The 13,033-nt window shown below is 36.7% G+C and overlaps 1 protein-coding gene across 2 annotated transcripts in view; it reads left to right on the forward strand.

The window, feature by feature from the left end:
• The window catches only part of lama1 (laminin, alpha 1), a 95,019-nt gene that overhangs the window by 22,433 nt on the left and 59,553 nt on the right, over window positions 1–13,033 (forward strand). For both annotated transcript variants that reach the window (XM_073940507.1, NM_001034986.1), the window contains 10 exon segments: window positions 584–826; window positions 1,703–1,882; window positions 2,540–2,629; window positions 5,217–5,334; window positions 7,568–7,746; window positions 8,092–8,197; window positions 8,276–8,433; window positions 10,429–10,569; window positions 10,661–10,822; window positions 11,195–11,296. In XM_073940507.1, coding sequence (XP_073796608.1) covers window positions 584–826; window positions 1,703–1,882; window positions 2,540–2,629; window positions 5,217–5,334; window positions 7,568–7,746; window positions 8,092–8,197; window positions 8,276–8,433; window positions 10,429–10,569; window positions 10,661–10,822; window positions 11,195–11,296 — 1,479 coding nt within the window.

Here is a 13,033-nt window from a genome sequence, read left to right on the forward strand (position 1 = left end):
CAACTTATTTTTTGTTTTTCAAAATCTGTTTCTAAAATAAAAATCCAATGAACAAAAGATACACAGACCTAATATGTAGCTAGATTTACATTAGACAAATACATTTTTTATTATTCTTATTTATTTATTTATTTATTCATTCATTCATTCATTCATTCATTGTTCTGACATTTATTTTAAGTGTAAAATTATTACTTAATTTTTAAAACAAAATCTATAGTTGTTGCATGCATCCGTAGTTATTGTTATGATAATTAAGTTAAATTATTGGAAAAATGAATAATATTGAACTTAAAATAATTAATAAAAAATAAAGGCTGCTTTTATTTTATTGTTTTTATTCTATTATGCTTTAATTATATTGTTTTATTCATAGCTGAAACAAAACAAATAAAACTTTCTCCAGAAGAACAAATATTAGAGGAAATACTGTGAAAAATTCTGAATCTGTTTAACATCATTTGGGAAATATCTGACAAAGAATAAATATTGCAAATAGTTCTGACTTGAACTGTAAATACATTTACACCATTTTTATTTAATGTATTTATTTGTATCCTCTAATATTGTGTTCGTCCTGCAGGTGTTCCAGGTGGCGTACATCATCATTAAAGCAGCAAACTCTCCTCGACCTGGAAACTGGATTCTGGAGCGTTCCCTGGACGGCGTGAACTTCCAGCCGTGGCAGTTTTACGCCATTAGCGATACTGAGTGTTTGACGCGCTACAACATCACACCGCGCATCGGCCCGCCGACGTACAAGAGAGACGACGAGGTGATCTGCACATCGTACTACTCTCGCCTGGTGCCGCTGGAGCATGGAGAGGTGAGCAAACTGTGTGTGTGTGTGTGTGTGTGTGTGTGTGTGTGTGTGTGTGTGTGTGTGTGTGTGTGTGTGTGTGTGTGTGTGTGTTTGTGTGCGCGTGTGTGTGCGTGTGCGTGCGCGCGTGTGTGTGTGTGTGTGTGTGTGTGTGTGTGTGTGTGTGCTTTATGCTCTCTTTTAAATCAATTTTAATATATTTTTTTAAATGTTGTGTTTTTTATGCTTATGTTTTAGTAAATTTTATTACATTTTTAGTTATAATTATTAATAATTTTAATAAAAATTAATCATGTTTAATTTCAATTATATTTTCCTTGGCAACTATCAGAAGTAAAAGATACATTTTATTTTGTTTTATTTTATTTTATTTTAATTATATTACATTTTTATTAAATTTTATTGTTTATTTAATTTTTATTTAATTTATTTTATTATTTTTTTAATTTTTAATTTTATTTCATTTTATTTTTTACTGGACAGCTGAATAAAAAATGCTTTTAATTTAATTTTTATTTTTATTTTTTACATTTTATTTACTCAATAGCTAAATAAACTGCTTTTATATTTTTTTATATTACATTAAATTAAATTATATTTTATTTACTGGACAGCTGTAAAAAAAAAACTTTTTTTTATTTTGTTTAATTTTTACTGGGCAGCTGAATAAACTGTGCTTTTATTTTTATTGTATTTTTAACCATGCATATTTTATTTTATTATTACTGGACAGGTTTTTATATTTAATTAAATTTTATATTATTTTGAATGGACAGCTGACTAAACCATGCTTTTTCATTTTATTACATTATTATATTACTGCACATGAAATAAACAAAGCCATGTTCTGTGAGGTGTTTTACAGTGTCAGTCTCTCTGCAGATCCACACGTCTCTGATTAACGGCCGTCCCAGCGCTGACGATCTGACACCGGAGCTGCTGGAGTTTACATCGGCGCGGTTTATACGCCTGCGCCTGCAGAGGATCCGGACGCTCAACGCAGACCTGATGACCCTCAGTTACCGAGACCCCAAAGACGTGGACCCCATCGTCACCCGACGGGTACCAGTTTACCACATTACTGCTTTAAAGAAGACCTGTTACGCAGAAATCACGTTTATAAGGAGTTGTGTGTCAGCAGTGTGTAAATATATCCAGCCTCTCATGATAAACATTAACTCTATTTCACTTGATGAGTGAAGCACTTTGATTGACATTCTCCCTACGTGTCATCAGAGGGGGAAAGCCCCGCCCACTAGTGCCCATCTCTCCATCTCATTAGCATAAGCAGCAGCCCTGAGTGAGAAGCAGCCGTCTGTCCATTAGCCATTAGAGTGTTTGAGCTGCTGAAGATGATGTCAGCATAGACTAAGAGCATTATAGATGTGGAGTTCTAGATATATTTTCATTTAATATTCTGCATTAATATTTAATACCTTTCTTTAAATAAATTGGAACTATACCTAAATTCAATTTCAATGATTAGTGATAAGAAAGCTGTTCAAACTTATCGAAGTTGTGCTGTGTGCTTAATATTTTTAATATTTCATGTGTGTTTCTTTGTTTTTTTCTAATCTCTTTCTTACTATACTCAATTTAATTTCTTACTATAGTTCAGTTTAGTTATTAATTTCTTAATTGTAAAATTATTTTAGGGGGTTACGATAGTGTATATTAATATCTTCTGAATGAATAACTGTATTATGGTCTGTTTTTCAGTATTATTACTCCATCAAGGACATCTCAGTGGGCGGGATGTGCATCTGCTATGGCCACGCCCAGAGCTGCCCCTGGGACCCTGTTACCAAGGTAACCGTCAACACATTGGAGCTGAAGCTGCCAATCAAACTATAGTGTGCCATTAGCCCCGCCTCTCTAAACAAACAAATACATTAATGAAGTATAAATACAAAATAATCTTTGGTAACAAGTTTAAAGGGTCGCGAAACACCCAAACACATTTTTGACATGTTGACAGTCATATATATATATCTGTGTCTCACGATGCTAAAAACAAAAAAGTGAAAATTGGTTGTTTTTGGGTTATTTCGAGCAAATTTATTCTTCTGGTTTGAAAATGAATGTTGAAGCTGTGTCAGAGTGATTAGATCCTTGTGTGTGTATTCCAGCGTGGAGACTGGATGTCAGTACAGGCAAGTACTACGTGACGTCTTTGAGACTTCATTATTAATTCATGACAAAGACTTGGTTTGAACCAATCAGCGTGCTCTATTGTGAATGAGGCAACCCAACCTCATTCTGGAAACGTAGCCCCGCGGACGTTTCTGGAGACCGCGATTTACGTGGGCGGAGGTACGTAAAGGCCGCGTTTAGTTTTTTTCGAGCGAACGCCGCGGGGCGGTGTGGCGCCGCTCCGCCTCTCCTCTTTGCGCTTGCCGGCTTTCCCGATGCAATCAGTTTGTCCGCTTAGCTCACAGCGTTGCGTCGGCGGAGCGGAGGCCCCGGAGGAGGAGCCGACCGGGATGGAGTCCGGGGAACAGCAGGTTCCGGAAATCAGGTAAGACGAAAAACGAAATCCGAAAAATAAGGGCGAGAACGCGGTGGGATCCGAAAACGCGGTCGAAATTGAAGACGTGGGCTTTTGCTTTTTTTTTTTTCTGGACGGCTTTTGCGAACCGTCGCTCGGGTTTAGGGAAAGAGGAGGAGGAAGAGAAGGGCGGCCGAGTCGGCCGATTCGGCGGCTTTTTGCGCGAGAACGGCGCGGGCGCGAACCATCGCATACGGTTCCGCGATAACAAAAAACACTCGAATACATACCTCCCGGGACGTAAATCGCGGTCCGCAGAAACGTCCGCGGGGCTACGTTTCCACAATGAGCCCGGGTTGGAATGAGGTGCAACTTCATTAATATGCATGATAAAGCTTCAAAGGCTGCTTTTACCTGTTACAATGTTCGGAGAGACGCCATGTTGTGTTGCCAACTGCAGTGATGCAGCTATAGCATTCATTTTCAAACCGGAGGAATGCATTTGCTTAAAATAATGCAAAAACAACCAAATTTTCACCTTTTTACTGAAATATATGTGTGCTAATAGTGTTTTTAACCGACACATATATGACTGTCAACATCTCAAAACATGTTTTTTGTTGTTTCATGACCCTTTAAGTCACGATTAATGCTATTAACTACTGGATTATTGCATGCCTATTATTAAGATATGAACTGTTCATTAGTAGATATAATGGATGAACTTATTCTGCATTCCTAATCCTACCACAACCTAAACCCAACTTCTACCTCTATGATTAATAAACTGCTAATAATTAGTTTATTAAGCTAGTAGTGTTAGTTAATGGTTTGTTAATGCCGTGAATTGTGACTTACAATAAAGTGTTATGGTTTTTCTGCTTATTTTATAACTAAAAAGAGTCCTTTATGGTATAAAAAATGTATTCATATTTTTAAGTGGTCCCTTATTTGGACAAGAGTCATGATACTGCATTACTATTATTTCAGAGTGAAAGTAATATGTGTATGAAGTGAATCAATTTATATTGTATACAGTTGCAGTCAGAATTATTCGCCCCCTTTGAATTTCATTTTTAATATTACCCAGATGATGTTGAACAGATTCAGGAAATGTTCACAGTATTTCTGATAATATTTGTTCTTCTGGAGAAAGTCTGATTTGTTTTATTTCGCCCAGAATAAAAGCAGTTTTTAGTTTTTTAAACACCATTTTAAGGTCAATATTATTAACCTCTTTAAGCTATCATTATACAATAACTTGCCTAATTACCATAACCTGCCTAGTTACCCTAATTACCCTAGTGAAGCCTTTACATGTCACTTTAAGCTGTATAGAAGTGTCTTGAAGAATATCTAGTCTAATATTATTTACTGTCATCATGACAAAGAGAAAATAAATCAGTTATTAGAGATGAGTTATTAAAACTATTATGTGCAGAAATGTGCTGGAGAAATCTGCTCTCTGATACACAGAAACTGGGGAAAAAATAAACAGGGGGGCGAATTATTATTATTTCAACTGTATATGAGTTATATATTCGAGTATATGATATATTTGAGTTTTATTTTTTTATTTTTGTTTGTTTCCACACTGTGGGAGTCTATGGAAATTTTAAATATTACTTTGCATTTATCAAAATGGCATAATTCTGAGTGTGAGTTTGGGTGTGTGTGTGTATATATATGAGTTTATGTGTGTGTGTGTGTGTGCGTGTGTTGGTGTGTGTGTGTGTGTGTGTGTGTGTGTGTGTGTGTGTGTGTGCATGTTTGTGCATGAGTGTATGTATTTGGATGTATGTGTATATGAGTGTTGGTGTGTGTGTGTTAGAATGTTCGTGCATGTTTTTGTTTGTGCATGTGTGTGTGTGTGTGTGTGTCTCATTCTCTTGTCTGCTGTCTCCGCAGAAGCTGCAGTGTGTGTGTGAACACAACACTTGTGGTGAGAGCTGTAATGAGTGTTGTCCTGGATACCATCAGGAGCCATGGCAGCCGGGAACGCTCTCCGACGGCAACACTTGCGAGAGTAAGACACAATGGACTGGTCATAACTGTAGGAAAAGTACATTGGTGATACACTGATAGATAGTGATAAATAAATACATATTTAAATACTGGCGTCATGGTGGTGCAGTGGGTAGCACAATCACCTCACAGCAAGACGGTCGCTAGTTCGAGCCTCGGCTGGGTCAATTGACATTTCTGTGTGGAGTGTGTATGGATGTTTCCCAGTGTTGGGTTGCAGCTGGAAGGGCATCCTTTGCGTAAAACATGTGCTGGATGGGTTGGCAGTTCATTCTGCTGTGGTGACCCCCGATTAATAAAGGGACTAAGACAAAGAAAGCACTCAGTCAAGTTGACATTATTTTGTACATTGGATTCAGCTATAATAAAATATATATTCAGCAAACTCAATTATTGTAAGCATTTAGCTGAAAACAGCATGATTTACTAAAGCTTTTAGACCTAGGGCGCTGTCATCTTGGAATATTGCTGTGTTTGACGTCATTGGGTTGGTTCCATTCCCTCAGCTGAACAGATACAGTGGAGGTAAAAGACTGAACACGGAGACTATCAAGCCTAATTTAACCCAATGCGTGAAGTTGTGGAGGTGGAGCTGGTGCAGATACAAGCATCAGACGTGTGTCTAATATAAAAATTAGGGATGCACATTATATCGGCGGCAATATCGTTATCGGCCGATAAATGCTATTTTTAAGATTATCGTTATCGATCCGATGTCTAAATTAAGCCGATATATTTAAGCCGATAAATTGTGTAATTGTGTAATTGTGTGGCGGAACTTGTTTAGACATCCTGTGCACTATATTGGAGCTCTCCTCACATTGTTTGTTCATTTAAAGTCTGTTCTTTCTTCGTGTGGTATTGCTGTGCTTTAATAACTAACCATGCTCCTTAGCATTGTAGATATGTTTGATTGGGTGCCATTTAGGAATGCGACTATAACCGCATACCGCCATAATGAGATGTCAATTACAGTGATGTGGTTATTATCGTCATCACCGCCCATTTTTAGTTTATTATTTATTTTTGCTCGTGAATCTTTCTGGATTATATAGAAAAACAGAATAAACTAAATAAAAGGAATAAAAGGCCTGCCCTAAGAATTTTCCACTTACAAATTTAAATTACAAAATGAAAACACTGACTGAATCCTTTTTAGCAACCGCCATAGGCTATTTTTATTTCAAGTTTATTTGAATAAACCAGACCTACTAACTCAAATCAATCGCTCCATGGAAAATAAGCATTTTTAACGCACCGCTGTAATTTCTATATCCCAAACCCTTTTCAATATTTTTAATACAAGTCTTTATTTTAAAGATTATGACATGAGAATATGATTTTACCTTAGCGCTGCACTTTTCTCCTTTTCTCATTCTCCCTCGTGCTGAGTTCAGGTGACGGCGTGTCAAACCGGCACAAGAATATCAGTATATTAATATAGGCTTTGCTAAAAGGCTGGTCAAATGTAGGTCTTTTTTTTTTTACAGAAGGCAGAAGTTATAAACAGACACGCATGCTGCGACCGCGGTGAAGAGACAACCATCGCATATGTTGACCTATTTAAAGTAGGCGATAGGCTATAGCATATAATAATTTTGTATTAAAAAGTTTATAAAAAAGTAGCCAATATATCACAGGGGTTTGTGCAGCAGCAATTACAGTGGAGCATTAATCAAATCCTTTTTTCCTGCGGAGCGAAACAAATTCTGCAAAGTTGTGTAGCGGATGGGGACGCACAAAAATATACAATTCATATATTTTTGTTGGAAGAAAAATATTCTTAGAACGAATTTCGTTTCATACAATTTTATCTTAGTTTTTGTCGGTCAGTTATTTTTATATATATATTTATCTATATATGTATATTAGACACACATCTGATGCTTGTATTTGCAGTAGCTCCCCGTCCACAACGTCACGCATTGGGTTAAGTTAGGCTTGATAGTCTCCGTGTTCAGTCCATTACTTCCACTGTATCTGTTCAGCTGAGGGAACGGAACCAACCCTGTGACGTAAGACAGCCATATTCCAAGATGACAGCGCCCTAGGTCTAAAAGCTATAGTAAATCATGCCATTTTCTGCTAAATGCTTACAACAACCGGAATTGCTAAAATGAAAATGTTAAACAGCCATATTCACAACATCACAGGACCTTTGAAGTGCACATGAAATCCAAACTAACATATTGATTCTACGAGCTCATATGTGTGTGCTCTCTCTCGTTTACCAGAGTGTAATTGTCACAACAAAGCCGACGACTGTTTCTACAACCAGACGGTGGCGGATCTGAAGCTGAGCATGAACACACACGGCCAGTTCACAGGAGGAGGAGTGTGTGTGAACTGCAGACACAATACAGCGGGAGTGAACTGTGAGACCTGTGCGGACGGATACTACAGACCCCACCAGGTGAGTGTTACAGGCGGAAATAGCAAGTGTTTACAATAAATCGAACGCCATTACCCAAAACTTACCCCTGTCAGATTTAGGTGGGGGAATAATAATAATCTTCATCATCATTAATAAAAAATATGAAATCTAAACACCAAACACCAATCGCACAACTTCTGTTCAACAGCTCCATTTATCACAAAGCCTCACACATATTACAAAACTCAGTAATTTTCAGAGGTTACATATCTGAGCTTTTCAGGATGTTCAAGATGGCTTTCAGCTCCAGAAGTGCTGGATTCAGCTGCTCATATGTGTGTGTGTGTGTGTGTGTGTGTGTGTGTGTGTGTGTGTGTGTTTCAGGTGTCTCCGTATGCAGAAGAGCCGTGTGTGGAGTGTCAGTGTGATATGAGGGGTTCAGTGAGTCCTGTGTGCATCAGAGATGATAATCACGCAAACCCAGACGCAGGTAGAGTATCGCCATCTGTTTCTGCAGATTCAGCATGAGTGTGTGTGTGCAGTGTGTGATGTTGTTTGTGTCGTGCAGGTCTGTCTCCAGGTCAGTGTGTGTGTAAGGAGGGTTTTGCGGGAGAGAAGTGTGACCGCTGTGCGTTCGGCTTCAGAGATTTCCCGGTGTGTTCTCGCTGCGAGTGTAGCCTGGATGGGAGCCACAACACCGATCCCTGTATGGAGTGTGTGTGCAAGGTACTAAAACACACACACACACGCACACACACACACACACGTCACTCACAGGGTTGGGTAATAAACTTTAAAAAAAAAAAACTTTTTAAAAGTTTTTTGTTTTGATTTTGTTTTGTTTTATTTTATTTTGTGTATTTTTGTTTTGTTTTTGTGTTTTTCTTTTGTTTTGTTTAGTTTTTTTTGTTTTGTTTTTGTTTAGTTTTTTGTTTTGTTTTTGTGTTTTTTTTTTTTTTTTTGCTTAGTTTCTGTTTAGTGTTTTTTGTTGTTTTTTGTTTTGTTATGGATTTTAAAAATTTAGATTTTGTGTTTTTTTGTTTAGTTTTTTGTTTAGTTTATTTTTTGGGTTTTATGTTTTCTCTTTTGTTTTTTTTGTTTTAGTGTTTTGTTTTTGTGTTTTTTTGTTTAGTTTTTTTGTTTAGATTTTGTTTAGGGTTTTTGTTTTTTGTTGATTTTTGTTTTGTTTTGTTTTTTTAAAATTTAGATTTTAGATTTTACATTGTTTTTTGTTTAGTTTTTTGTTTTGTTTTTATGTTTTATTTGTTTTTTTTGTTTTTTTTGTAGTTTCATTTTTTGTTTTGTTTTTGTGTTTTTGTTTTGTTTTTATGTTTTCTTTTTTGTGTTGTTGTTTGTTTTATTTTGTTTTGTGTTTTTTGTTTAGTTTTTTATTTTGTTTAGTTTTTGTGTTTTGGGTTTTTTTTTGTTTTTGTTTAGTTTTTTGTGTCATTTTTGTTTAGCTTTTTGCTTTGCATTTGTGTTTTTGTTTTTATGTTTTTCTTTTATTTTGTTTTTGTGTTTTTTGTTTTGTTTTTGTTGTGTTTTAATTTGTTTAGTTTTAGTTTTTTGTGTTTTTGTGTTTTATTTTGTTTTGTTTTTTTTTGTTTTGTTTTTTTCTTTTGTTTTTGTTTATTTTTTGTTTCGTTTTTCTGTTTTTATTTTGCTTTTTTCTTTTGCCTTTGTGTTTTATTTTTGTTTAGTGTTTGTTTTGTTTTTGTGCTTTTTGTTTAGTTTTTCTGTTTTTTATTTGTTTTAGTTGTGTTTTAATTTTTGTTTGTATAATTTTGTTTTTGTGTTTTTGTTTTGGTTTCTTTTTGTTTTTTATGTTGTTTTTTGCGTTTTTTTTTCTTTTGCTTTTGTGTTTTGTTTTTGTTCAGTTTTTCTGTTATTGCATCATTTTAGTTGTGTTTTTATTTTTGTTTTTATAATTTTGGTTATGTTTTGTTTTTGTGTTTTTTTTTTGGTTTTGTTTTTTTTTATGTTGTTTTGTTTTGCGTTTTTTTTCTTTTGCTTTTGTGTTTAGTTTTTGTTTTGTTTTTGTATTTTTTTGTTTTGTTATTTTTTTTTGTTTTGTTTTATATGTGTTTTTATTTAGTTTTTGTATAATTTTGCTTTTGTTTAGTTTTCACACACGTCACTCACACACAGGGTTGGGCAACACTTTAAAAGTGAATTTATAGTATGGAAGTGCTGAGGTGGTTGAAAAAAACAGTTAATTGTTTTATTGGTACGCAAAGATTTTCATTTTGTTTTGATATAGTTCGTCTGTGTTATAGTTTAGTTTTTAGTTTATTTCAGTTTATATATAACCAAAGACTAATAATTCAAACAATATACTTTAAACGGCTAATTTCCTAAGCATGTCCTTATGTCTGACAAATAAAACCTTTAGTTGAAAAATATAATATTTCTACTAAATATATTTAATGTATCTCCTTCTCTGAACTGCTGGATTGATTTACAGTATTAAATATAAGTACTTTGTAAGAAACAGTAATGAACTGACCTATAGATGTACGCTAATATCTTACTTTAGTTTATCAGTGTATCAGTCATTTAGTTACAGTAACTTTTTAGCTTATAACTCATTTTTACACCCAACACTGTGAGAAATGCTGAATGTTTTTTTTTACGTTTTCTCTTTTGTGTATGTGTGTGTGTGTGTGTGTGTGTGTGTGCGTGCTTGTGTGCGTGCTTGCGTGTGTGTGTGTGTCCCCTCAGGCGAATGTGATGGGCTCTCACTGTGACCTGTGTAAGCAGGGCTTCTATAACCTGCAGGCCAGCAATCCTGAAGGCTGCACCGAGTGTTTCTGCTTCGGTGTGTCAGATGTGTGTGAGAGCTCCACCTGGTTCAGCAGCTCGGTACATTTATTCACACACAGTCTCACCCGCACACACAAAAAAACACACAAACCAAAAACAAGTTAAAGTAACCCTGAGTGTGTCTGTTCAGGTGGTGCACAGAGACGGCGTCCTCCATCGCCTGCACCAGACCTCCATCAGCTTCTGGTCTCCAGTTTCTGATGAAAACCTGATCATCTCCAACAGATCCACAGATGCAGACCCCTCCTCTGTGTGGACATGGGCCGCTCCGGAGCCTTTCCTCAATAACAAGGTGATCTGTGTGTGTGTGTGTGTGTGTGTGTTTGTCTTTCTGTATTTTTATATTATGTTATCATATATATATATATAATATGTGTGTGTGTGTTTGTTTACTTTGCTTTGTACTTTTATAAACCATTAACAATATATAGAAAGAGATGAAACGTTGAAGAATAACAAATGTTGAACGGAAATTAAATCAAAATTAATCTAAAATGACAATTCAGAGCTGCTTTTTAACTGAAGCTTGTTTAGTAACTGTTCATCATCCACACTGATGCTGTTATTTTCTTGTGTATTACTGTGAAGCTGCTTTTAATCAGTCTGCATGTATAAAGTGCTGCATTTGTAACTTGTATATCTCCGTCATTTGTTTCTGCTGTAGCTGACGTCATATGGAAGCTTCTTGAACTACAGTGTGGCGTATGACACTTCTGAGGAGAACGTGGACAAAACACTGCGCTCACACTTCAGCGTAATTATTGAGGTGAGATGATCAGTATTCTGCGTTTATCTGGATGTATTTGTTTAACAGCGGCTCAGTGGCGGATTTAGGCAATATGGGCGATCGCCCAGGGCGGCATCTTGCTGGGGGCAGCATGGGGAGTAAAGGCTTTGAGTTATGATTTACTTTATGCAAGTGTATTAATTTAGGGTGGTAATCCTAAAATAAAGATGTTAGGGGACATTCACATTTGCAGTCTTTTGCGCAAGTTTGTTATTCTTTATGTACGACCGAAAGAACACTGGTGAAAACAAATGGACGCATGTGCACAGAAAACCATTCCCGCACGCCTCACACGCGCTGCTCCTGATCCCAGTTGCACATGCATGCTGATAAAATACACTCTGCTCATGCACCGAAGTAACAGCGTTTTATGTAGACATCTCAGCACGCAGCGAGTTTTGCGAGTCCATAAGGCTGAAGTTTATATAATATAATGTTGATGTTATTTTAACTAAGCATGTCTATGAAGCAGAAAGGAGGAATACTGGGTCAGGGAGGTAACTAAAGCTGCGTCCCAAATCGCATAGTTATGCACTATTCTACGCCATTTTGTAGTATAAATAGTGTAAAATTCTAAAAATAATAAGTGCACTTTAATTACCCGGATGATGCACTCATTCAGCCGCTAAAGTGAAGTGTGTAATGATGGACACTTCACGCACTCAACGAACGCAGGTTTGCTTACGTAGCGGAAGGGGCGGAGCTATCAGACGCGCATGTTGAATAACTTTATTTATTTTGGATGGTGAAAGCAAAATTCTCCTACGAGAGTGATTATAGCGCCTCCCGATGGTGAATACGGCAGTACTCACGGCAGGTATATTTGATAATTCAGTCGTTTATTTCACTGATTTGGCAACCGTCAAACGTTATCAGGGAAACGGTTTGAATTTCCGCTTAGTAAAAAAACATTAGTGTGCCATTTGGGATGCCACAACACACATATACTATCCTGTTGAGTGTGTAAGTGCATAAGTACATAGTGCATGAGTGTATAGTGTGCCATTTGGGACGCAGCTTAAGACTTCATAACAACAATTTTTTGCCATTAGTCGATTCTAAATCCTGGTTTATACTTCTGCGTCAAGTGACCGGTGTAACTCACGGCGCATGCAACGCGCGCAGCTGTGCATTTATACTTCTGCTGCTGTCTCTGTTGGTCTGCATTAACACTTCTGAAACGCTAGTTGGCAGTGAGGTTTTAATATTCCTCTGTGTCGAGTTTCTTCTCTGCTGTTTTGCTTTTCCTGAACACTTCCTGGATGTACAAGTGGCACAAACTCGCTCATTTTGAGGCAGGAACCGGCGGACGTGCAACAACTTTAACTATGAGGTAAACACAAAACAAAACTTTCCATCCGGAGCTCCTTCACGGGACTCCACACTTGTAAACAATCGCTACATTGGGTTTGCGGCATTCGCGCGGCTCTCGGTCCCGCCAAGACTCGTCAGCGCTACCAAGCCGACCAATCACAGAGCTTGCGCTACGCGTTGTTGCGACGTGTAGTTACATTTATTGAGAGGTGCACGTCAGTGACGGCGAAGGCCACGGCTAAGGGCTATGCATCAGCGCCGTAGCATACACCGGCGTTTGACGCAGAAGTATAAATCAGCCTTAAGACAACAGACAATTCTGTGAAACATGTATTTTTTAGTATTCTATAGAATTATCTTAATTAATATTAATCTTAATTAAATATTTTGTAAAAGTGATCC

Source organism: Danio rerio, chromosome 24 (assembly GCF_049306965.1).
Source record: "Danio rerio strain Tuebingen ecotype United States chromosome 24, GRCz12tu, whole genome shotgun sequence".
NCBI lineage: Eukaryota > Metazoa > Chordata > Actinopteri > Cypriniformes > Danionidae > Danio > Danio rerio.